This window comes from Siphateles boraxobius, unplaced genomic scaffold (assembly GCF_051911475.1).
Source record: "Siphateles boraxobius isolate OS27281-9 unplaced genomic scaffold, OSU_SipBor_1 7, whole genome shotgun sequence".
NCBI classification, from domain to species: Eukaryota; Metazoa; Chordata; class Actinopteri; order Cypriniformes; family Leuciscidae; genus Siphateles; species Siphateles boraxobius.
Window position 1 is genome coordinate 30,376,487 of NW_027509197.1, and position 25,945 is coordinate 30,402,431.

The 25,945-nt window shown below is 41.0% G+C and overlaps 1 protein-coding gene across 2 annotated transcripts in view; it reads left to right on the plus strand.

Annotated features, from left to right (window-relative positions):
- Window positions 1–210: 210 nt before the first annotated feature.
- The window catches only part of cps1 (carbamoyl-phosphate synthase 1, mitochondrial), a 62,882-nt gene continuing 37,147 nt past the window's right edge, over window positions 211–25,945 (plus strand). Inside the window, exons 1-25 of one of the 2 annotated variants that reach the window (XM_077215210.1) lie at window positions 211–436; window positions 621–742; window positions 1,257–1,401; window positions 2,021–2,110; window positions 2,179–2,235; window positions 2,317–2,409; window positions 2,485–2,574; window positions 2,664–2,792; window positions 3,092–3,198; window positions 3,389–3,530; window positions 3,939–4,016; window positions 4,211–4,309; window positions 4,408–4,503; window positions 5,258–5,447; window positions 5,535–5,692; window positions 5,843–5,971; window positions 6,543–6,687; window positions 7,356–7,566; window positions 14,468–14,666; window positions 14,813–14,989; window positions 16,349–16,467; window positions 18,594–18,735; window positions 18,833–18,898; window positions 20,542–20,605; window positions 20,753–20,934. In XM_077215210.1, the coding sequence (XP_077071325.1) occupies window positions 344–436; window positions 621–742; window positions 1,257–1,401; window positions 2,021–2,110; window positions 2,179–2,235; window positions 2,317–2,409; window positions 2,485–2,574; window positions 2,664–2,792; window positions 3,092–3,198; window positions 3,389–3,530; window positions 3,939–4,016; window positions 4,211–4,309; window positions 4,408–4,503; window positions 5,258–5,447; window positions 5,535–5,692; window positions 5,843–5,971; window positions 6,543–6,687; window positions 7,356–7,566; window positions 14,468–14,666; window positions 14,813–14,989; window positions 16,349–16,467; window positions 18,594–18,735; window positions 18,833–18,898; window positions 20,542–20,605; window positions 20,753–20,934 (3,123 nt within the window). In that variant the 5' untranslated portion in view covers window positions 211–343. The remainder of the gene's footprint in view (window positions 437–620; window positions 743–1,256; window positions 1,402–2,020; window positions 2,111–2,178; window positions 2,236–2,316; window positions 2,410–2,484; window positions 2,575–2,663; window positions 2,793–3,091; window positions 3,199–3,388; window positions 3,531–3,938; window positions 4,017–4,210; window positions 4,310–4,407; window positions 4,504–5,257; window positions 5,448–5,534; window positions 5,693–5,842; window positions 5,972–6,542; window positions 6,688–7,355; window positions 7,567–14,467; window positions 14,667–14,812; window positions 14,990–16,348; window positions 16,468–18,593; window positions 18,736–18,832; window positions 18,899–20,541; window positions 20,606–20,752; window positions 20,935–25,945) is intronic. The other variant, XM_077215211.1, reaches the window with a different exon arrangement.

Consider the following 25,945-nt stretch of genomic DNA (forward strand, 5'->3'; position numbering starts at 1 on the left):
TTAAAAATAAAACAGTTTTTATTGAAATATATTTGAAAATATGGCATCAAAGTTTAAGTGATTGGTCATGCTTTATTTTACCGGGAGTTCTATATGTGATTTACAATCTTATCGTCTTCTGCCATCGAAGTGAAACTGACCAATCAGAGCACAGCTCGTTGAGTAAGCGATGAGAGTGTTCTCGTGCTCTCCATCTCTAACTTTACACAGCGGCAGCAGGTGGACGGAGCGCGCTGTGTTCACTATTGGTTGGAAGTCTTTTAAACCCATTTCAAGTTGATATTCACACATAGTTTGAAAATAGCGCATATTGTAAGGAGAAAACCACATTTCTGGACAGAATATGTCAAAAATCTTAACAGTCTGTGGAGTTGCCAAATCACTGAGGCTGGGATGGCGCAACTGGAGAACATCAACGAGGTTGCTCAGCCTTAAGGTGTGTTATCTGTGAGTTAATTCGTTGAGCGCATTCATTTACATGATATAAGGTAAGAAAGCTTTTGTGAAAATGTAACTGTGCTGTGGCATGACAGTCAAAAATCCTGGGAAACTGGAATGTTTTGCTTCACGTTGCACATCATGAATTCCTTGCCTCAGACACATTTGTTGCCTATATTTAGTCTAATGTCCAGACTCAGACTGCACACCTGGTGCTTGAAGATGGGACCAAGATAAAGGGATACTCCTTTGGTCATGATCAGTCTGCAGCTGGAGAGCTGGTCTTCAACACAGGACTAGTTGGGTAAGAAGGGACCCTCTGAATATGGTCATGCATTAATATAGTGTTTTGGCAGCTGTGGAAAGTGCAAAAGAAACACATTTCCAGATAACCAACCAGTGGCAACACTCATGTAATCAATCAGTTACTTTGTCAAGTCAATAATATACAGAGGTTACTGTCATATTAGCTTTAAAGTGTCCATGCAATCAAAATGAACAATTCTTGTATGTTTAGAGTATATGATTGCAGTATTTATTATAAATTATTTATCTATGCAAATTATTTCTTTTTAAATTCATGTGCCCTTGTAATCCTTAATCAAAATAACTTCCCCTCCCTCTTGAGGTGTTTTTCGGCATGAAGGCAAACTTTGAAATGGCAGCAATAGCAAACCACAGTGATCCCACCTTACATTTTTCCTTGTTCCAGAAGCCATTTCACTTGGATATACGTCACAATAGGGAAGAAAAGACTATAGCAATTTTAGTTTGATGCTGATTTTAAGCACCTTAAAGTTTATTTATCATCTCTCCAGCTATCCCGAAGCTCTGACAGACCCCAGTTACAGAGGGCAGATCCTGACCCTCACTTACCCCATTGTGGGAAACTATGGTGTTCCCAACACACAGGAGCTTGATGAACTGGGACTGAAGAAAAATGTGGAGTCTGATCGCATTCAGGTGAGCTGTGCAGCTCGTACAGTTCTAGCAATGCGAAGATCATGTGTTTGATTATTAGGGAATACACAAACTGATAAAATATATACCTTGAGTGCAGTATAAGTCACTTTTGGATAAAATTGTCAGCCAAATACATAAATGTAAAAGGACAAGTAACGGTATTTTACACTTAAAGCCCTGTTTTAAGATAGTTTCTGATGAAATAGAACGGTTGAGATTTGGACAAATGCTGCTGTCCCGAGAATTTTCGGTTTCTGTGGTAGCACCCCCCACCTCCACAATGCTTTCATAGGGGCACTGGAAGAATCATTCATAAAATGCATTAAACTTTAGTTTACAAAGACGTGAAACTCACCGAGTTGTCTGGGATGTTCACTGATATGCTCACACAAATATCGCTGCAAACGATGCTTTGCAACAGGTTTTATCGTAGTTTTTGTCCAACTCCATTGACTTGTATTGGATGTTCTGTGAGGTACGGTGAGGCAAAAACTACGATAAAACCTGTTTGAAGGCATCTTTTGCAGTGATTTGTGTGAGCATATCAGTGTCCTTTAATATATCTTCTACCCTTACCTGCAGTCATGATTGTTTTTTTCCATGTATTTGTTGTTGGAAGGTGTCAGGATTGCTGGTTCAGGACTACAGTCATGAGTACAGTCACTGGAACTCTGTAAAATCACTGGCACAGTGGCTTCAAGAGGAGAAGGTGGGTTTCCATATATTCTACTTCTACTTACTAACAGTATTTAAAGCGTTGTTATTTTTTACTTGCAGGTGCCGGCACTTTTTGGGATTGATACCAGAATGCTGACAAAGATCATTAGAGACAAGGTCAGAAATTTACACAACTTTAAAGTATGCATAGTTTGTCCTCAAAACATTTTGAAGGTTCCTATCTTTTTCTTTAACAAGGGCACCGTTTTGGGTAAGATTGAATTTGATGGTCAGCAAGTGGAGATCACAGACCCTAACCAACGGAATCTAGTGGCTGAGGTCTCTACCAAGGTAACCTGCATTCTCAATCAAATTGCTGTCACTGCATTTTCAGTGAGTGTTCACCATGTCTCTTCCTGCTTTAAGGATATTCAAGTGTTTGGGAAAGGTAACCCAATCAAAGTGGTTGCTGTTGACTGTGGAATCAAGCACAATATTATAAGACTACTTGTCAAGGTAGGTGATTTTGGCTGTGGTCTTCTTCTGTGGAAGCAATAGACATTATAGCAAATCATATTTCAAATCTTTTCATTTTTATATCATAGCATGGAGCAGAGGTGCATTTAGTGCCATGGGACCAAGACCTGTTGAGTTTGGAGTATGACGGTCTCTTCATTTCCAACGGCCCAGGAGATCCTTCACTGGCAAAGACCTTGATTCAAAATGTTCGCAAGGTATGATAGATAGTATTCTCAGTTGTTTCAAACAATTCATTTGGAATCATTCATCTGAAACAACTTTAATTTTCTGCTGACATCAATTAGGCCACACTGATATTTTTTCATTTAATGTGCTGTTTTTCTTGGAAATATGTTACATTACAGAAGTAAAGTAGTCTGCAAACAGAAAACATTTACATTAGAAAACAAGTGAAAAAAGATTAAGTTCAGCTATGTAAACTAATTTGGGAATTTGAAACTTAATAAATTGTAACTATGCTCATCTTTTAACCTGCCATCATCTTGACCTTCAGGTGCTAGAAAGTGACCGTCCTCAGCCAGTGTTTGGTATTTGTATGGGGAATCAAATCACAGCTCTGGCAGCTGGTGCACAGTCTTATAAACTATCAATGGGAAACAGGTACTAATTATTATTATTATTATTTTTATCTGCTATATAATCTGGTACATAGACCCTCATTTACTGTCAAATTTGATTTTATGTGGGTCTGGAAATGGAATACAAGGCAAAAAATACCATGGCAGAAGAAGAGAAAGAGTAACTTTCATCATTTGTAACCTTAGACTAATTAAAAAGATTTTTTTTGCAGAGGCCAAAACCAGCCAGTTGTGAACGTGATGACGGGCCAAGCTTTCATCACAGCTCAGAATCACGGGTATGGCATAGACAGCGAGTCTCTCCCTCCAGGCTGGAGTCCTCTCTTCACCAACGCAAATGATGGAACCAATGAGGTCTGTGTTGCTGGATTTAACCTAAAAGGGATGCTTCACCCAAAACTATTTAAATTCTGTCATCATTTCCTCACCCTTATGTCGGAGCATAAAATGAAAGTAATGGGGAGTCTTTCTGTCAGACTCAAAAATGTTGTCATTGTTGGACGAACTATCACTTTATCTGTGACTGACTGTGGAAAAATTAAAAGTGTCTGGAAGGTTTTTTAGTGATGCATTTCGCTTCTGTGGTTGATCTCCTTTAAAGTAACACCTCATCATTGGTTTGACTACTATAGCCTCTCTGTCTTTATTGATAATTAACTCTTAGGCTGTTTAGAAAATATTCATATTTGTGAAAACCTTTTGTTTTGCTTTTAGAGGAATCTAGGTTAACTCCGAACACTGTTTTTTCTTCTACGCTTTCAGGGCATTATGCATAATACCAAGCCAGTGTTCACAGCGCAGTTTCACCCTGAGGCCAAGGGAGGACCCACAGACACAGAGGTACCGCAGCACTGTCAGAGGATTGTGAAGAGTCTGATCTTTTTGTTTTTCATGGCTGAATGTCCTCTCTTGATCATGTTGTGTTGAATCTTCCATAGGGATTTATACATGACTGCCCTACACAGCGGGGTGCTGATTATTTCATTAAAAACCAACCAGTGTTCTTGAGCACTTTCTTCAATTATCTTTTATAGTTCCTGTTTGATGCTTTCATCTCTCTGATAAGGAAGGGGAAGGAGGGGAGCATCGCATCTGTGATGCCAAAGAAGCCTGCTGTCCCTCAGAGAATCCAGGTGGGGGAGACAAACTACATAAGTTGGAAGTCCTCTCTGCTGTCACGTTGTGTTGAGTACAGAAACAGACACTTGTTTGTTGTCCTTGTTTTATCCAGGTATCCAAAGTGCTGGTGCTGGGGTCTGGAGGCCTGTCCATTGGTCAGGCTGGAGAGTTTGACTATTCAGGTTCCCAGGCTGTCAAAGCAATGAAGGTGAGCTTTTTTGTTTATTTCTGCAGGTTCTACCTTTTTTGCAGTGACCTAGTTCAGTTCTTCTCAGACCTTTCAGGCCAAGTACCAAGTCAGACCATCCAAGTACCACCTTTTGACAGTCGTGCTGCCCCTGTTTTTTAAGCATTTATAAAACCAAATAGAGTCTTTTTGATCTTGTTTAGGCCTTAGAATAATTTTTTGAAGGCACAAGATTTTGTATGTATGTTAGTGCTAGTTAATTGTCTATTGACTTGTGTCAATTGAGATGTGTTCACCAGCAAAAATGTTTTGAGGTAAATCTGGTTGACCAAGGAAGTCTTGCTGGTAAAGCTAGTTGGGACATTAGCACACCATCATCCAAAACCGCAATCTTAAGGGCTGTTAGTAACACATAATGCCATGCTTTGATTAATATCAATTTCAGATAAATGTAAAAATCTCATATTTCGCTCCCCCCAAAAAGTTCTTGCTTTTGTTTTTCTCATATTTGTTTGTCTTTTTTGTGTTGGTGTTATTTTAGTTTTATTTATATACTATTCTAATATTTAGCGATATTTTTAATTAGCTTTTATTTTTATATTTTCAGTTCTACTTTTTTTTTCTATTTTTTTTTTAGTTTCAGTTTTGCTTTTTATTAAAGAGTTGTACATTTCCAGAGTCATGTCGTTTACCACAGTTTGAGAACCACTGACCTAGTTGAAACAACAGTACAGGTGTTCTTTCTCACAGAAGTGTTTCTTGTTTCTGTCTACAGGAGGAAAACCTGCAAACAGTTTTGATTAACCCCAACATTGCCTCTGTACAAACTAACGAGGTTGGCACCAAGCAGGCAGACAGTGTGTACTTCCTGCCCGTCACTCCTCAATTTGTGTCAGAGGTGATCAGAGTAGAGCGACCCGACGGCATCCTGCTCTCCATGGGTGGACAGACGGCTCTCAACTGCGGTGAGCAATCAGCATCACACTTTACCCGATTTAACAGGACTGAAAGGATTGATTGATGGGACATTATATTCCTGTCCGTGGTCCCAGGGGTAGAGCTCTTTCAGAGTGGCGTCCTGCAGAAGTATGGAGTGCAGGTTTTGGGCACACCTGTTGAGTCCATCATGGCCACTGAGGATCGGCAACTCTTTTCAGATAAACTAATGGAGATCAACGAAAAGATTGCGCCCAGTACTGCTGTTAAAACGGTGAGATGCAAAATGTGGTACTGCTCAAAGTTGTGATGCTGTCTTATTTGAGGTTTCAGAGAAACTTTTCAAAGTAAATGCTACAGTTGGACACTGTTTGATTAGATATTTGTCTGTGATTATGTACTGATGATGTTTTTTGTCTGGAAGGTGTCAGATGCCTTGAAGGCAGCAGAGGACATTGGCTACCCTGTCATGCTGAGATCAGCTTATGCCCTGGGTGGCCTGGGTTCAGGCCTGTGTGCTAATAGAGAGAAGCTAGAGGACACCGCTCGCAAGGTAAGCACTGTAAAACATCACACAACATGATGTTAATTATTTCTATTCATGTTGATACTCTGAATTTAAATATGATCTTCTTTATGATCAATTATAGTGTAAAAATAGCTGAATGTTTCCTCCTGAACAGAGAGAATTTTTAAAGATTGTTTCATGTTTGATTTAAGAGGTCATGTTTGTACGTTTTTCTTTTCTTTTAGTTTTCCCCCAATGTCCACTAATAATGTTTTTTTTGTGCCAAATATTTTTTTGTTTATTCTTTTTTTGATGCTTTCACCTATTTAAATATGTTTCTAACTTATTTGTCTGCTTTGGGTTTGCTGTCGGGTCCAATATATTTTTCAAAGGCTTCAAGCATCAATAAACCTACATTTTTGCAGCTTAAATGGTTTAATGGTTTTCTCTGGGTATGAAGCTGACTTCTGAAAGTTATGGTGTGTGTTCATAGTACACTCTTTTATCTCAAGAAGATCAAGGAAATTTTGATTCCTCTTGATATGGACGCTTTCTAGATGGTTTGGCATGATGAAAGTGGGTTAAGTCCTTTCACTCTTACTCTGTTCTGTTACAGGCCCTGGCCATGAGCAGGCAGATCCTGGTGGAAAAGTCCCTGCTGGGCTGGAAGGAAGTGGAATATGAGGTGGTGAGAGATGTCGCTGATAACTGTGTCACTGTCTGCAATATGGAGAACTTTGACCCTCTGGGCATCCACACAGGTACCATATGTAGAATAAAATCTTGTATGCATGCGTGTCAGTGATAAGACACAAATTTTTTATACAAAAAAGTAGTATATATATATATATATAATTAAAAAGTATAAATCATATTTTATATATATAAATTAAAAAGTGTACATGTATATACTTTTTAATTTATATATTTGAAATATTTCAATAATGCGTGTGTTAATAGAATAATATAGGTTAGTTTAGGCTTTCAAATTGGTCAAACACCTGATATTGATAATTAAAAAATGTACGAAGTATGTAAAAAAGGAATCTTTATCTTTGATGAATATTTTCAAAATGTTTTCAGAAAAATTGCTCAAGACTTGCATGTAGTCTGGGTGTAAGGAAAATATTTGATTACTTTTTACCTTAATGGTTGCAAACTGTTTTTGAGAAAAACTAAATTTTTTCTCTTAAAAAATGTAATTGAAGATTCCATTTTTAATAATTGGTAGTCAGATGCATGTTAAACTAGATTTTAAAAAGACGTTTTCTCCTCATAGTCTTCTACGTCCTTGTTTGTCATTGACCCCAGCATACACACATCCATATTCATAAACCTTGAAGACATTTGAATTCCAACATCAGTCACATCTTATGCATTGAAAATCCTCAAGCGCTTCAGTTAATAGCCCTTTCTGGTCATCTCAAAGGTGATTCCATTGTGGTTGCACCCAGCCAGACTCTGTCCAATGAGGAGTACCACATGCTGAGAGAGACCGCTATTAAAGTGGTGCGTCATCTAGGCATTGTGGGAGAGTGTAATATCCAGTATGCCCTGAATCCGTCTTCTCTGGAGTACTGTATCATTGAGGTGAATGCCCGCCTCTCCAGAAGCTCAGCCCTGGCGTCCAAAGCTACAGGGTGAGATCAGCACACCAAAGTATTATTTAATAATACATCCATATTTTAAAGTATATAAGCATAAATGCTGCTTTATGGGTAGCCACAGTTAGTTACTGTATGTCTTTAGGAACCCCATTGTGTTGTATTTGAGTTCATTTAATGCTTTATGGTACAGATTTAAGCGTGTAAATTGCTTTGGCTTGGTTCAAGTTTTACCTGAGAAACAGATGATTCCCTGTGATCAACTGAAGGTGTCAGTTTCACACTGTCTTTGGTTTTGAGTTTTTTGTCGGCAAAATATTGAGAACTGACTGCAGCTAAAGTTCTGTGAATGTTGAGAGCCAGACTCTAAAAAACACCCACCCACCACTCTGTCTGTTCAGTGTGAAATTAATCTATATCCTTTGAAAGCATTGATGCCACAATTGTGTGGAATAAACAGAACAGATTTTGTTGTCTTATAAAAAGATTAGTGTGAAGAGGCAAAAATAGTTTTAATACCTTGTGGGGCTATTTTTTTTCTTTTCTTAAAAAAAAAACATCATGGAGGGATTTTTTGGAAAGCATTGTTATTTAAATTGTGCTAAGGGCTAGGTTTATTAATATTTTCTAAATTCCAATAGGAAAAATTAAGTAATTTTAATTTATTAATATCAACTTTCTCAAAAGTTTCTCTTAAAATTTATTAGAAGTATAAGATAATTGATGTTATATATGGATATCACAGCTTAGATAGTTTGATCATTGGGAGTTTTGCAGACTTTGCTATATTGACAAATCTGGACACGGTTTGGGACACTGCTGAGATCTTTCTCTTACGAGAGGTTCTCTCGTATTGTGTAAGTTTAGCTTATGCTACAGAAAGATTCATCTTCTCGAGATATTGAAGCCAAAAAATTATCCTTAATTTTGTATTCATTGTCAACGCAGTGCAGCAGCTAGCAGACCTAGAGCAGGCCATCTCGCGTGCTCATTGGCTGCCCTGCGGGCTACTGCTGCAGCCTACCAGTGAGCCCGGCGTGACGTCACGCCCAATGAAGGGCGCCCGCGCCTTCATAGCGTCACAGCCCGCCAGAATGGGCGTGGCTTAGCGTATAAACATAGGGGCTGTAGGCTGACTTCCCTGATTTTTCGTCTCTTCAGCGAGCTCTTCGCATCGCTGGATCTGAGAGAAGCCACCGCCGCCGTCGAACAGCGAACAGCCAGCTTAGGACAGCGTTGAGGAAGCCGGCCGTCTTCGCCACCTTCAGCCATCCGTGCGAGCTACGCTATCCGGCGACGTATCCTTTACCTTGCTAAAACCTATTCTAAAAGAGCAGCGAGTGTCTTTTTTAAGACGCCTCGCACTTCCGGGGCTGCGAGCTCTGTGAAGCGCTTCCGCTGTCGACCCTGCGGGCTCGACTCGAAGCCTTCAACACCCCCCGCCCTTCCTCATCGACGCGCAGCTGCCGCTCACGAGCCTCACTGCCGTCGCATCTGAGGATGAGGCCGAGGGACATGTACGAGCACGCAGCTAGCTTTCTTTGCGTTACAAGAGAGCTACCCGTGTCCCCGTTCGCGCGTCATGCAGAGCCCTCTCGAGCTCTCTGCATGACCCGGAAGGGCATCATCTGTGTTTCATGTAGGTCCTGTGCCCACTACTCGTGCGCGCGCCCTCGTACAAACACTGTTCCAGTTCTGCTCGACCACCGAGCACGCGGCTAGCTCTCTTTACGTTACAAGAGAGCTACCCCGCCCTCGCGTCCCCGTTCGCGGCATGCAGAGCCCTCTCGAGCTCTCTGCATGACCCGGACAGGCTTGCGCGCCGCCGTCGAAATGTCTCGCCCTGTCAGTCCCCTTAGATAAGGCTACTGCAGCGGTGTATTTGGCAGCCAACGAGCCGGTAATGCAACCCGCTCGCCTGAACACATCCGCCGTTCTCGCGGCGACCCAGAGAAATCTCAAGTGAGTATAATGTCAGGTTAAGAATGTAAGTTACGTGCCCGCTCACGAGCGTTCACGCTTACTAACAGACACATCGCCTCCGAAAAGACGCGCGTGTCCCGCTGCGGCCGGACCGCCGTCAAAGTTTATTCCCTGTCAGTCCCCTTCAGACAGGCTACTGCAGTGGTTCAATTAGCAGCCAACGAGCCGGTTTGTTTACCCTCTCGCCTGCACACAGACCCAGAAAAATCTCATAAAGAGTATAATGTCTGGTCCGGCTCATGCCGTCGGTGTTGTAAGTGTAGTGAAAGTGCCCACGCCCCAGTGTTCACCCCTACACATAAGCACTCCGAATCTCGCAGAGCACACTCTCATAAAGCGCAGAAAAGCCGCTCGAGTGTTGAATGTAAGAAATGTTTCCACAAGTCTGTGCCCACTATCTGCCCGCTCTGTTACACGATCAAGAAAGCAGGTTATGAATGTAAGTCTTGTGCCCGCCAGAGTGCGTTCACGCTTGCTAACACAGACCTCCCCCCTGGCTCCGACTGCGCGTTTAAGTGTTATCACAAAACGCAGGGCATTAATAAAACGCTCCCCATTAATAATTAATATTAATAAAACGCTCCCGGAGCGCTGCTCGCGCGTCAAAAAGTAAAAAAAAAAAAAAAAGATTGTTCCCCATCCCTTATGATTGGGACATCTCACATAAATCAGCCGGTCTCGGTTTTCAGCGGGCAGCCATTGCCCAGAACTGAGAGCGCGCCCGCCGCGCTTTCGGCTCCGGGTCAGTTTCACAAAAGAAAGCAGGTTATGAATGTAAGTCTCGTGCCTGCCAGAGTGCGTTCAGCTTACTAACACTAACCTCCCCCCGGGATCCGCCCGCGCGTTTAAGTGTTACCACAAAACGCAGGGCATTAATAAAACGCTCCCCATCCATTATGATCGGGGCATCAAATACACTTGTAAGTCTCGTGCCCGCGCACACACGCTCACGCTTACAGGAAGCTTTTCCGCCCGGAGCGCTGCTCGCGCGTCAAAAGTGACAAAAGAATGTTCCCCATCCCTTATGATTGGGTCATCTCACATAAATCAGCCGGTTTCGGCTTTTCAGCGAGCAGCCATTGCCCAGAACCGAGAGCGCGCGCACCGCGCTTTCGGCTCCGGTTCAGTTTCACAAGCCCGCAAATGGCGGCGATCTGAACCATTCGCCATTCGCCCCCTAGCGGCTCACATAGCTGCGTGGGAAACTATCCCAGGGATTTCAGAATGGGTAGTGAGCACAATAAAGCAGGGCTATACACTTCAATTCATTCGCCCTCCCCCGCGCTTTCAAGCCCGGACCGCGACGATAGTGAATGCGGAAGTAGCACACCTACTTCACGCAGAAATAGCAAAGCTGCTGTGCAAAGGGGCGATAGAAAAGGTGGCGCCTTCTCTGAGCGAGTCAGGCTTTTACAGCCGATATTTTTCTCGTACCCAAGAAGGACGGAGCCTTCAGACCTATCCTAGATCTGAGACATTTGAACAAAGTGCTTGCGAAAAGGCAGCTCAAAATGCATGCGACCAGGAAAATCCTCGCGCACGAGGTTTAACGTTTATTTCTCTAGATCTGAAGGATGCCTATTTTCAGATTCAGATAATACCCTGTCACAGGCAATTGTTGAGATTCGCCTTCGACTGTCAGGTATATCAATACACCATCCTGCCGTTCGGCCTGCCCCTAGCACCCCGTACATTTACGGAGTGCATGGACGCGGAGCTCGCCCCCCTGAGAAGGCAGGGGCTGCGAATAATGAACTATCTGGACGATTGGCTGATATTGGCACAGTCAGAGACAGAACTGCTGTCTCACAGAACAGTGCTTCTCAGTCACCTGGAAAGCTTGGGTCTCATGGTCAACTGGACCAAGAGCTCATTACTGCCCTGCCAGTCAATTTCCTTTTAGGAATAGAACCGGACTCGGTGACCATGACGGCTCGCTTATCGACACAGCAAGCACGCCGTGTTCACAACCTAGCCGCATCTTTCCAGAAGGGCAGCTTTCTCCCTTTGAAAACATTTCAAAGGATGTTGGGCTGTATGGCATCAGCTGCAGCGGTGCTTCAGCTGGGCCTATTGCGCATGCGCCCGCTCCAATGCTGGTCGGCCGGAAAATCAGAGTGACTCAGACCTGCATAGCGGCTCTGTGGCCCTGGTTAGTAGCCGACTGGTACCAGCAGGGAGTTATGATGGGAACCATCTGTTATCGGAAAGTCATTTCGACAGACACGTCCAACTCGGGTTGAGGCGCGCTGTTCGAGGGCAGACCGGTCTTCGGCCAGTGGTCAGACCAAGAGAAGTGTTTTCACATAAACTGTCTGGAGATGATAGCGGTCGAGAACGCGCTGAAGCGCTTCCTCCCGTTCATACAGGACCAACATGTTCTTGTCCGTTCGGACAACATGTCTGTAGTATCCTATGTAAACCGTCAGGGCGGTGTCAGATCCAGAAATCTCTGCAATCTGACGGAACGCCTCCTTATTTGGTCTCGGATGCACCTGCGCTCGCTGAGGGCGGCGCATGTGCCTGGCCATTTGAACGACGGCCCAGACAAACTGTTCAGGGACAATGTTCCCCCAGGGGAATGGTCCCTGCACCCCCAAACGGTCCAGAAGCTGTGGCGCCTATTCGGCAGAGCGGAAGTCGACCTATTTGCGTCAAAAGACAACGCTCAATGCCCGACGTTCTTCTCGAAGGACGGGGACGCGCTGGCCCAGGTTGGCCCAGCCTCCCGCTATATGCTTTCCCTCCGGTCTCTCTGTTACCACAGGTGATCAAGAGAATCAGGGAAACGCGCCACTCGGTGCTCCTCATAGCCCCGCGTTGGGAGAATCAGATTGGTTCCCGGAACTAGCACGGCTGTCACATACAACTCCGTGGCCGATTCCGGTGAGGGCAGATCTCCTCTCTCAGGCACGATCTGGCATCCCTATCCAGAGCGCTGGTCTCTGCACGCATGGTTGATCAACGGGTACTCGTTGCCCTGCCAGAAGGAGTGATGAACACGATCACGCAGTCTAGAGCTCCTTCCACGAGAAGGCTCTACGCGTCTAAATAGTCGGTGTTCTCCGGATGGTGCACCGACAGAGGTCTGGACCCACGGACATGCGGGGTGGCGCATCTGCTCACCTTCCTACAAGAGCTGTTGGATAAGGGGAGGTCCCCATCCACGCTCAAAGTATACGTGGCGGCCGTGGCAGCGTTCGCAGAATCGACGCACAGCCAGTCACTGGGAAGACATGAGTTGGTCATCCGCTTCCTTAGAGGAGCTAGAAGGATGAACCCGCCGCGCCCCCCGTCGGTCCCTATGTGGGATCTTTCATTGGTCCTCGAGGCCCTGAAAGCCTTTCCATTTGAACCACTAGACTCCGTGGGGTTGAAATATCTATCACTGAAAACCGTCTTTCTGACTGCACTGTCATCAGTAAAACGTGTGGGGGACCTGCACGCGCTGTCTGTTGGCGCGTCGTGTCTTGATTTCGGGCACGAATGACTCTAAAGTCATCCTCAGACCTAGACATGGCTATGTTCCTAAAGTGATGGGCACTCCATTCAGAGCGCAAGTTATTTCGCTGTCAGCTCTGCCAGCATCTGACAGCGAAAGTGATGTAAATCTCCTCTGCCCTGTCAGGGCGCTGAGATTTTACATTACGCGCTCCGCCTCCTTCAGGCGTTCAGAACAGCTTTTTTGTTTCGTTTGGTGGGCGCACCAAGGGTCTCGCCTCCTCGAAACAGAGCCTGTCCAGATGGATAGTGGACGCTATAGCGGCTGCTTACGCGTCACAAAGTCTGCAATGCCCTCTGGGCATCAGGGCTCATTCCACGAGAGGCGTGGCCTCGTCATGAGCATGGTCCAGTGGGATTTCTATCAATGACATATGTGTAGTGGCGGGCTGGAGCTCCCAGTCTACCTTTGTCAGGTTTTATAATCTAGAAGTTCCTGCCTTGCAGGCTAAACTGTTGTCAGTGTGAAGGAGAGGTGTATTCTGCCCAGATCATCCTGCTCAGATCACTCTCACGTGACTCAGCTCTCCTGGTTGAGCTGCACTAGTAGGGTATGTGCCATGTGCCTATACAGACCGGCGCGCCACTCTGTATTCCCTATGTGTGCTTATGTACAAGTGATGGCCCGCGTGGCTGGCCACCTTATTTTTCCACTTATGGGGTTCCCCTGAAAGTTCGGGGTCTCATGGTGGATGCTTGGCGCGCACGGCGTTGACAAAGTGTTCCCGTAGCGTAAGCTAAACTTCCGCAATACGAGAGAACCTCTCGTAAGAGAACGATACTCGGTTACTAACGTAACCTTGGTTCTCTCGAGAGAGGACCAAGTATTGCGTAACCGGCAGTGCTCGCGTCACAAGCGACTTCGCTTCAGTCGATGAAAAACCAGAGATGTCAGCCTACAGCCCCTATGTTTATACGCTAAGCCACGCCCATTCTGGCGGGCTGTGACGCTATGAAGGCGCGGGCGCCCTTCATTGGGCGTGACGTGACGCCGGGCTCACTGGTAGGCTGCAGCAGTTGCCCGCAGGGCAACCAATGAGCACGCGAGATGGCCTGCTCTAGGTCTGCTAGCTGCTGCACTGCGTTGACAATGAATACAAAATTAAGGATAATTTTTTGGCTTCAATATCTCGAGAAGATGAATCTTTCCGTAGCGTAAGCTAAACTTACGCAATACTCGTTCCCTCTCTAGAGAGAACCGAGGTTACGTTAGTAACCGAGTATCGTTTTTTAAATGCTAGAGGAGACGTGTGAAATTACTGGGGTCTCAGTCACAATTTGCTCTCCACAAAATTTCATTGCTGTCTAGGAGAAACAATTGAGGTTTTAAAAGATGTAATTTTGGAGTCTGATGAAATTTCAATAATTATAAGTTGCAGTTACTATTGTTCTATTATTGTAGATAATGTTATCCATAATATGACATGGCGGCTTTCTGACCCTTTCTCATTAGGTATCCACTAGCATTCATAGCTGCTAAACTAGCTCTGGGCATTCCTCTGCCGGAGATAAAGAATGTGGTATCGGAGCAGACCACGGCCTGTTTTGAGCCCAGTTTGGATTACATTGTCACCAAAATCCCTCGCTGGGATCTGGACCGCTTCCAAGGGATGTCTCGGGAGATCGGCAGTGCCATGAAGAGTGTTGGAGAGGTGCAGCAGTTGTCATGGCAATCGAACACTGCTGCTTTCTAGCACAGATTAAAACTAATCCAAGACCGAATTAGGAATTTGATGCTGTTGATTTACAGAAATAGACTTCCGTCTCCATCCTTTCCTCTTATTTTCTCCCCTCACAGGTCATGGCAGTTGGCCGAACCTTCGAGGAGAGCATCCAGAAGGCTTTGCGAATGTGCCACCCCTCAGTGGACGGCTTTGTACCACGTCTGCCTCTGAAAAGAGCCTGGGCAGAGCAGCACGACATGCAGCGAGAGCTTTCCATGCCTTCAAGTACTCGTATCTTCTCCCTCGCCCAGGTTGGTGACATTAAGAGATGTGCATTACAGTCTAGATGATAGATTCTGATTGTGCTCAACTCAATATGACAGCCATGTTTAATTTAGACTCATGATTTATGAGTGAATGAGGCAGCAGTTTTTACATCAGTCCTAAATCTTTGCATCCAATATTACTGTTATTTACTGTTTTTTGATAAAATCAAATCAAATTGGAGACTTCTTTTAAAAAACATTACAAAATCTTACCCTAACTTCTGAACGGTAGTGTATATGATTTAATAATTTTTAAATGCAATTCTTTGTTCTGTTTCAGCTAAAATTATTGAATAAAAAATATTAAATTGTATTGTACTTTTGAAACCGAAGTTAAAAGTTACCTATAATATATTTATCAGAGTTAATTCTCAAAACAAAGAAAATGGCAAAACTACCGTAGGAAATCGAAATTGAATACATTATCTGTAATGTCAGTGTAAAAGTTAGGGTAGTTATATATTTCCATAGGTTATTTAACTTAACCTTATTTTTAAAGAATTATTATATAGAATCCTTGACTGTGCTTGGTCAGTCACCTCATTATGTGGTCAATTATTTTTGTATGATGTCTATTAAAGTGTGTAATTGACTTATTGTTGCTGACCACCAATTTCCTAGTTTCTTGTTGCTCTCTGCGATCTCTTTCCTCTCCTTTTCCTGTTTCAGTTTAACTCAATGTTTTGTACCTCTTTATTTACTTGTCTTGTAAGTAGCTGTGCAGTTCTAGGGTAGTGCAATAGTCAGCTGGTCATTTTTGCAAAATAAACCCCTTTAGGATGATATAAGACTGCTCTGTATCAACTGGACGTTCATTAAAAAAAAATTAAATAACCTGGCTGCCTAAAGAGAAAACAACCAACTTCTCATCAAAAAACAGGTTATGTGACTGTCAAATGAACGCATTGATGCTGGCAGATTTATTAAGGAATAATAGGCAAAATCCTGTCAAGACATGAGACATCAATAACTCTCAAGGTTGGTCTCACTTTTGTTGTACTAGAGTTTGATGTTAGTCTCCAGGCACATAATTCCATTCAGAGCAGGTTATGCCTCCTATTAAGCAGACAGGCTATTAAGTGCTGTGTCCTGATTGGCCAGGAGCCCCATCCCCCTCACAGCGCTACAGCAACAGCGAGTTACAGCTCATTGGGCTCTGCTCTGTATTCAAGGGACATTGCAGGATAACAGCCAACAATCAAGAGACATTATTTCTCATTTAACAATGACCCCACAATTTCATGTAGATCGCCATCATTTATTAGAAAAGCCTGTTTATGTTCATGGCATTTATAGTATCGTCTGCTTATTTTAGACATTATGTTGATTGTTTTGTTTCTCAAGGCCTTGCACAGTGGTGTGACCGTTGATCAGATCCATGACCTCACTGCAATAGACAAATGGTTCCTGCACAAACTGAGGCACATCACTGAGATGGAGCAGCACCTGGGTCAGTATAACAGGTGAGAGAGGTTAACAGTCACATTCGGACACTCATAACTGATATTAACAGACATAAATAAATCTATATAATAAAAAATAGATCTGTCTGTCATCTATCTATAAATAAAAAATGAATGTTGAAAATAAGACAATTTAATTTTTAGCACCTTTTATTTAAATTATTTTATTACATTTGTTTTTAAATCGTGACATTATATAACTGATAAATTATTAAGTAACTACTGGAATTATACATTCACACTCACGTTATTAGGTACACCTTGCTAGTACTGGGCTGGACCCACTTTTGCCTTCAGAACTGCCTTAATTCTTGTGGCATAGATTCAACAGAATGCTGGAAACATTCTTTTAGAGATTTTGATCCATATCGACATGATAGTTGCATTGCATCCGATCACGCAGTTGCTGCTGATTTGTTGGCTGCACATCCATGATGCGAATCTCCCGTTCCACCGCTTCCCAAAGGTTCTCTTTTGGATTGAGATCTGGTGACTGTGGATGACATTTGAGTAATAGTGAACTCATTGCCATGTTCATGAAACCAGTTTGAGATAATTTGAGCTTTGTGACATGGTGCGTGTTATCCAGATGGAAGTAGCCATCAGAAGAAAGGTACACTGTGGTCATAAAGGTATAGACATGATCAGTAATAATACTCAGGTAGGCTGTGGTGTTTAAACGATGCTCAGTTGGTACTAATGGCCCCAAAGTGTGCCAAGAAAATTTCCCCACACCATTACACTACCAACCTATAGCACTGATACAAGGCAGGATGGATCCATGCTTTCATGTTGTTTACATCACATTCTGACCCAACTATCTAAATCCAGATTCGTCAAATCAGGCAAAATTTCTCCAATCTTCTATTGTCCAATTTTGGTGAGCCCATGTGAATTGTAGCTTCATTTTTCTGTTCTTAGCTGACAGGAGTGGCACGCAGGTGTGGTCTTCTGCTGCTATAGCCCGTCTGCTTTTGTTCAACGTGTTGCATTAAGAGATGCTCTTCTGCAGACCTTGGTTGTAATGAGTGGTTATTTAAGTTACTGATGCCTTTCTATCAGCTCAAACCAGTCTAAAAAATAAAACTTTTGGAAGCATAATGAGAATTTGTAATTGAAAAATAGGCTTAACTGTAATAAAAAAATAAATAATGGCACAATGTAAAAAATCTTAATGGACTTATTCTGTCATATTCTAAAAATTCACTTAAACTTACTCAGAAGATGGCTAATAAAATAACCAACATCTATCTTTATTTTATTACATACACAAATCTGGTAAAACTTTGCTTATGGTTCTTCATAGTACAGTGCATTGCTCAAGAACAGCAGCATCTTGAGTTATAGCCACATTTCCTTGATAATGAACTGTAGTTAAGCACTCAAAGATCAAAGTTTGAACCATCTTTTCACAACCCCTGTACTACCCCTGATCTTTAACCACCAGGCTACATTCAGGTGAGCGCTGACCTCTTTAAGCGCAGTACGAAGTGAAGTCTCACATTTGGTGCGTGGGATAGTGAGGATTGGTTGTCTCTGTCCATAGCAACTCTACCATCGCAAACTCCTGCTGTCCCATGCTGGTTTTAATGCTCTTTGCATTGTTAATAACCCGAGATTTAAATCAGGACCAGTATATGTACCGAAGGGTTGCTGTAGACATAGCTAAAAAATGTTTTAGAGCTACTATTTTTCACATTAATAGAGATCAAAAAGTTTAACAGATGTTTTGATTATCTGAATTGTTTTATGCCAATGCAGAGCTTATGAAACATGTATGTTAAGAAAGAAAAATCTGCAAGTTTTGATCCCATTTCCCTTTGATCTTTGTTCAAATGTAGTATTGATTTAAAAATGAGCATCTTTAGCAAGAATTTTTTTGGGGAGATTTTCTTTCCTTCCATGTACACTGAAGCTTGAACTCGGATGATCAAATGTCTACGGTTTGCTATTTATCCTAAAAACATTTTCCCTTTAATGATTTTGCATGTATTTCCCAAAAAATATTTAAAAACCAGCTCAAAACCAAGCAGTACTGAGCAATATTAAATAGTTAACATTCTGAAAACTTTGTGTCTGTGCATTTGTGTCATGTTGAGTTTCTTTAATGCTGTTTGCACCCTCAGCGCCACAGTGCCGAGAGATCTACTTCTGAAGGCAAAGAGGGATGGTTTCTCAGACCGACAGGTTGGCCAGGTTCTGGACATCTCAGAGGGAGAAGCTCGGGCGCTGAGGCTCAACCAGAACATCCGACCTTGGGTGAAACAGGTTTGAGCCTATTGGCAGAAATATCCTTTTATTATTGAGATCCAGTGGTTATGATAAACCTTGCTTCATGATAAATTACTTTTGTGCTCACTTTCAGATTGATACACTTGCTGCTGAATACCCCGCAGCCACCAACTACTTGTATTGCACTTACCATGGTCAGGTAAACCAGTCTGTCCAACCTTTATGTAGGGTCTTTTATTGAAGTGGTAGGAAATATTTTGTCTATGCTTCTCCACAGTAGCACAATTTTTCGAAATAATTTTAGTACACAAAGGAAACGTTATATAACAAGGGAAAGCTTTAGCAGCCTTTTTTTTTTTTTTTACAATATTGCCAAACCACATACATAACTTAGAGCACCAAAATGCACAACATATAAGGTGAATTTAGTAAAAAGAGAAATACGTAAATTGAATGGGAAAATAAAAGTAAATAATCTAAATGTCCTGAAATGGAAAAGGAAAATAAAAATGTACAAAGTTATTTTTTTAACTAATCTAATATAATAATAATAATAATAATAATAATAATAATAACAATAATAATAAAGGAAAATGGAAAAAAATAAAATAAATCATGTCAATGTCAGTTTTATTTATATAGCACCATTAATCCCAACCGAGGTTGTCGAATGTGCTGCTCATACTGTAGTAGACATAAGACAATACAATACAATTAAAACAAAAATAAAATAAAAACCGTATAATAAAAAACTTACAATACAACTTCCTCATTGAAAATAAGCCAATTCAAAAAGTTGCGTTTTTTTCTTAGATTTAAAAAAAGATGATGCAGAGCGAATACACAAAGGTAGAGCATTCCACAGTCTGGGGGCAGCTACTGAAAAAGCTTGGTCACCCCTGCACCTCAGCTTCGACTTTGGAACACATAACAATCTCTGGTTAGAAGACCGGAGAGACAGAACTGGACGATATTCAGTTAGTAATTCCGAGAGGTAAGGAGGGGCCAGACCGTTTAATGATTTAAACACCAAAAGAAGAATTTTAAAATTCACTCGGTAACGCACGGGCAACCAGTGCAGAGAATGTAAAACTGGCGTTATGTGGTCTTCATTTTTAGTCCTGGTTAAAAGTCTTGCAGCTGCATTTTGAACTCTCTGCAACCGCGAAAAAGCTGACTGGCTAATTCCAAAATATAGTGAGTTACAGTACCCAATCTCAAAGTAATAAAAGCATGAATTAATTGTTCAAAAAAATTTCTTGACATAATAGGTTTTACTTTAGCTAGAAGTCGAAGCTGAAAGAAACATGATTTGACCACTGTATTGATATGTTTGTCAAATTTCAGCCCATCATCAAAGACAACCCCTAGATTTTTATCCCAATGCTAAGCAGACGAGGATAACTCACCAAAATTATTTTTGGTGTACTAACAGAGTCTGAAGGACCAAACACTATTATCTCAGTTTTACTCAAAATTAAGAAAATTTAAAGACAGCCAGGCCTTCACATCAGTCAAACAGGTCAAAAGTGCTTTTAGATCATTAGAACTCCCTTTTAAGGGCAGATAGATTTGAGTATCATCTGCATAGCAATGAAATGACAGACCATGTTTCCTAAAAATAGAACCCAATGGTAGCATATACAAAGAAAAAAGAATCGGAGCTAAGATGGAACCCTGAGGAACACCACATAATAGAGAAGCTGCCTCAGATGAATGTAAATTGAAGCTTGTGGCATAAGATTAAACAAAATAAAATAATAAATTATAAAATTCATTGTGGAAATCGGAGCTTATGGCATGTGTGTGAGGATGAACCCATTTTTTTGTCCTTTTCAACAGGAGCATGACTTGGATTTTAAGGATCATGGTATCATGATTGTGGGTTGTGGTCCGTATCATATTGGTGAGCTCTGTTCCTTTTTACCTAATCATCCTTTGATTTTTTTGTTTTCACTTTACTCCAATCCATTCATGTATTGTCTTCATTAGTTTTAATGAGCAATTAGTGCAAAAGTTGGTCAGGGCAGTGTTTCGCTCTACTGCCCCATAGGCAGCAGTGTGGAGTTTGACTGGTGTGCTGTGTCAAGCATTCGTGCCCTCAGACAGATGGGAAAGCGTACAGTGGTGGTGAACCATAACCCGGAGACGGTCAGTACGGACTTTGATGAGTGTGACCGTTTGTACTTTGAGGAGTTAACCCTGGAGCGCATCCTGGACATCACACAGCAGGAGGTGAGAGGTCAAAGTTCAGTCTGTGCATCTGGTGCATTTGGGTAACTGAAAGGTATTATTCACTTTCATGTTTGACAAGGTCATTTGTTATGATATGGTCCGATTTCTAAAAATGCCATGCAAACATTTATTATAAAGTGTATAGGTGATCTAAAATCTGATTGGATGAGCCACGTTTAAAAAGCTTATAGATGGGCTAAGTCAGTGTATTCTATTATTATTACTAATAAATGTAGTTAATTTAAAATGTGTCTATAGTCATTGTGGCTGTTGGCATTTTATATAAAAAAAAAACATCTAGAAAAGGAAAGTTTTTCAAGACATTTGTGCTAGCTTGCACTGCTTGACAAAGCTGTTTAAGAAAGGTTCATGGTTCAATCAGCATTGTATTGTTTGAGTACTTCAAAATCGATTTTTCATTAAGGGATGTTAGATAGATTGGTTGGATTTGTTTGGGGATATATTTGATTGTACGGAATGGGAAAACGATAAAAAAAATAGGTCAGAACGGGCTGAAGGACTGTGCCGAGTTTGGTGCCGTGCTATTTTAGTATTATTTATATACTATTATAGTATTGATTAATATTTTGAATTGGCTTTTATTTTTAATTTATTTTAATTTCAGTTTAAGTTTTAGTAATTGTATTATGTGCTTTTATCATTTTTATTAGTTTTTTTTATATATTTGTAAATAGCTTTACTTTTTTTTTTCTCAGTAATTCTAGTACTTTTCAGTTTATTTCATTCTGTACCAAATGACACACTTCGTGTCCACTTTAGGTCTTGTGGACCTGGACAATAGCACAAGACCGAAAGTACCCATGAAGTGTGTCATTTGGGACAGGACCATTAACTGAAATAAGTTTTTCACTATTTTATTTCAGCTTTATTTCAATTCTGAAAACATTTTTTAATATTACAAGTTTTAGTTAACCATAACAGCACTGGTTTGGTGGACGTAGCAATTGCATATAAAGATATTATTGTGGGGAAAAACACTGTAAAATGCTTTACAGACATTTTTAAGCTTACTATGAAGCAAATTCATTCATATCATACTGAACCTGTTTTTGTTCACCATCCTTATATCCCAAAAAAGAAGCCTGATATCTTTTTATCAGGTTGTATGCTACCATCTCCAAACTGTGGAAATAGATTTTCTTCCATTTTGTTCCCTGCCTTAACCTGCTTAATACAATGTTTCAAACTCATCTATTATCTTGTGTCTGAAAGTATATAAGAGTCAATGTGTTACTTTTTCCACAGCAAGCATAATGGGGATAAAGTAGCAATGTCTTCTATAAAAAAACGGCAACAGACTGTCTGCAGAGTGCGAGCAATTCCTCATGTTCTTCTTTGATGTGTAGCAATGTGTTACCATAGACAAGAGCCGACTGGGCCAATAGTCTTAATATGAATATCACAGCAAGACTGACACCACAGCTATTGCCACCTGCGCTTAGACTGCTAATGCACAGTGTGCTATACAAACAAAATCATGTGTCTCCAGTGCATATGAATTCTTTAATGCCTGGACTGGTATTTTAAAGTCTCATCACGTTTCGAAAAGAGATGATGCAATGATGGCCCATGTTTTCAGCTGCATTGGTTCTTGAAATTGTTTTTTCCATTAATTTTCTCCATAGGCATTTCAAAAAGAATCACAAACATACAGCATTTGATTCTAAGCAAAATTTAAAAACAAAAACCTGACAAATAGACATGTTATGTTCAGAATAGCATATCACCAAACAATTCCTGCAGTAAATACTAGTATGATTCAGAAACAATATGATAGATAATAGTGTTAAAAACATGAATACAAATGCAACTATTGACTTTCGAGGATTTTAAGGGTTGCATGATATTGAAGAAAACTAACTGTACTTATATACAGTGCTCAGCACAAGTGAACACACCCATGCTAAAGTTGACTAAAAAGATGAATAAAAGAAATCATGTTTTGGAAATTGATCTTCAAAAAAATGAGGAAAAATCCAACCTTAAAGGACACAAATTTTCTTTGTGAATGAATGATGTATCGTAACTAAATAAATGTTCTTACTTAAAATACAGGGTGCATTAGTCAGTACACCCCTATGTTAAATTCCCATAGAGACAGGCAGATTTTTATTTTTAAAGTTCTGTTATTTCATGGATCCAGGATAATTTGCATCCTGATAAAGTTCACTTGGCCTTTGTAATTAAAATTGACCCACATCATCACACACCCTTCACCATACCTAAAGATTAGCATGGTGTTATTTTAGTTGGCCTAATAGCTGGTTTGATTTGCATTGAGAGATGATCTTTTGGAAAGTACCCCACGCCAATCTCTCATTCTACAAGATACCGGCGGTAAGTCATTTATCAGACGTTTAGGTTCTGTTGTGCAACGAATCCTCCGCCATCGTCACACGATCAGTGAACTGTGATTCGTGCTGCACTGTGTGTGACTGAAACTCCTGCTGGATGAGTAAAGCAGATGTTTAAAATAGTTTATAATGGTTTTTATTTTATAAAAACAGCAAAACGACATTGGAGGCGTTGCCGCAGTGGGTGCCTTAATGCAATGTGAATGCAGCGGTGGAAATATTCTATGCTAATTTCACCCTCAGGCTCTGTAATGGCGATATCGTGGGAGCTTTTCACTCGATGAGAAATAATAGGCTTGTTTGAGATGAGCAAAATATGTGCAGCACCGATCACCGGTGATCAACGCGTAATGCATGCCGGTTAGAAATGTGTCCGAGTGCGATCCGCCTTGCTCTGATGTCATGCTGACGTGTGTCGAAAAGCTCTCGCGAGCCCAAGTGTCGGATCGTGTCGGATCCTGCAGTCGCGCGCAGTTGCTCTCCACCGACTGCGCTGATCAAAAGCATGATGGGAAACGACTTGCTGACGACACAGCTTAATGATGATTGGTTTAAACAACCCTGATGTTCTCTTTTAAAATTTTTGATTTTAAAACTTGGATATCATGTTTTATGTGTATATGTTATGTGTGAATATTCCCAAACTCCCGGACAGTGCGATCTCTAGGGGTTATGCAATGTCATTTTATTATGAAAACAAAAAAACACATAGCCTATGTCTGTATTAAAGAAAAAATTATTGATAAACACTTTTTTGGAATTGAATTAAATAATAAGTACTTTGGGTGTCTTGTTCATTATATTTATTTTGATATAAAAGCAACAGAACTTAAATTACATCCAGTTTATTAGCAACACTGTGCACGAGCGTGAATCCCGCGATATCCATCACTGATCTCGCAGGTGTCAGATCCACAGGGAGAAGCGAGAACTGTCCGGCTTGCCTGCGCTTTTTTCATTCCTCCTCTCACTGCAGCCGCCTACTCTCGACTACATTTCAGGCGAGGCAAGGCGCATCTCAAACAAGCCTTGTCACGTTTTATTCTCGCGACAGGGTGTCCGCGGGTCCTTAAAAAGTCTTAAATTAGATTTTAAAAATTTAAGGCCATAAAAAGTCTTAAAAAGTCTTATTTTTACTTATGAAAGGTCTTAAATTTTCGATGGCAATTTGACATATCTAAATGTTTTCCAAATTAAAACTATCTAATTAGCGTACTTTTTTTATTTATTATTCGTTCTTTGTGGATTTGCTTGTTCACGTAACATTTCGCGTCACATTCGCGCCAGCATTACGTCTGTCTCCTGCACGCGAAACAGCAGGAGAGGAGAAGAAAGCTTGTTAATTTCAGTTCAGTTTTAAGTTCATTCTTCATGTGTGTAGTGGCGTGCGATGTGTATTGTCAATTATGATATTGTAATCATTGTTTTATTGTAATGTTAACTATGTACGAGGGCGCACTGCGAGCTGATATCGCATTAGGCTTGTTCGACTTGAACCGGCGCTGCACAGACCGATCGGTTGATGACATCAAAGTACCGCGAGAGCGATTAGAGAGCAGACGGCTCCTTATGCTTTTGAATCGCTCTCGCGGTACTTTGATGTCATCAACCGATCGGTCTGCGCAGCGCCGGTTCAAGTCGAACAAGCCTATAGTCTCATGCTTGCTTTCACTGCGTGATGATGTGTCAGGGCAGTTATAGGTATTTTCCCTAATAGACGTATAAAGTTTTTGAATTTTATCATATGTTGTTATCATACAATATTACATCAGCAAGAGGGCTGTTTTCCCGTCCACAATAGCAAATATGATATTTATTTTATATAACAGTTAACTTAAATTAACATTGTGAGTTACATTTTATAAACAATATTGTCAATATTGTTTGTTTTCCTTTTATTTCGCTGACGAGAATTTCTAAATGAAACCGTAGCAGAGTCTTAATGCAAAAGACAGCGATGATTTCTTGACTGAAATCCGCGTTTTGAATGAATCATTTTAACGATTCAGTGAACAATCACTTGCACTTCCTGAATGAATCAGCCGTTTGAACAAATCGGTTGAATGAATGACTCCCTGAGACTTGCCGCCGCCTACTGGCGGGTTTAGTTTCACATTTAATGTACCCTGTAATTAAAATGTTACAATTAGAAATCAGTTCATATTTAACTATTGAATTAAGAATTGAAGAATTGAATGAATTGAATATCTCATAGCTTTATTTATGCAATTGTAAATGGAGTCTAAATATATTAATGCCAGTTCTGATGCTGCTTCTGTGTCTCCTCTGGACTGCAAAGATGGATTTTGATTTAATGATTTAATTTAACTGGTAACAGTGGTATTGTGTTATTATTCTAATATAATTTAATTTGAATGTTAGAATTTGACATAAAAGGTGATGCATACCTCTAAGTAAAAAAAAAAAGTCCATGGGTGAAAATGCCCCTGGAACTCAATTTAAGGTTGCAAATATTGTCCTTTAATAAAAAATGTTAATTTCTTTCACTGCTGTGAACTGACCACTCCATAGAATATGAAATATATATATATATATATCTTCGTGAGTCAGCTGTCAACAACAGGCCTAAACCAGCCATGGTACCAGTACACAAACACAATATAAATATCATCTAA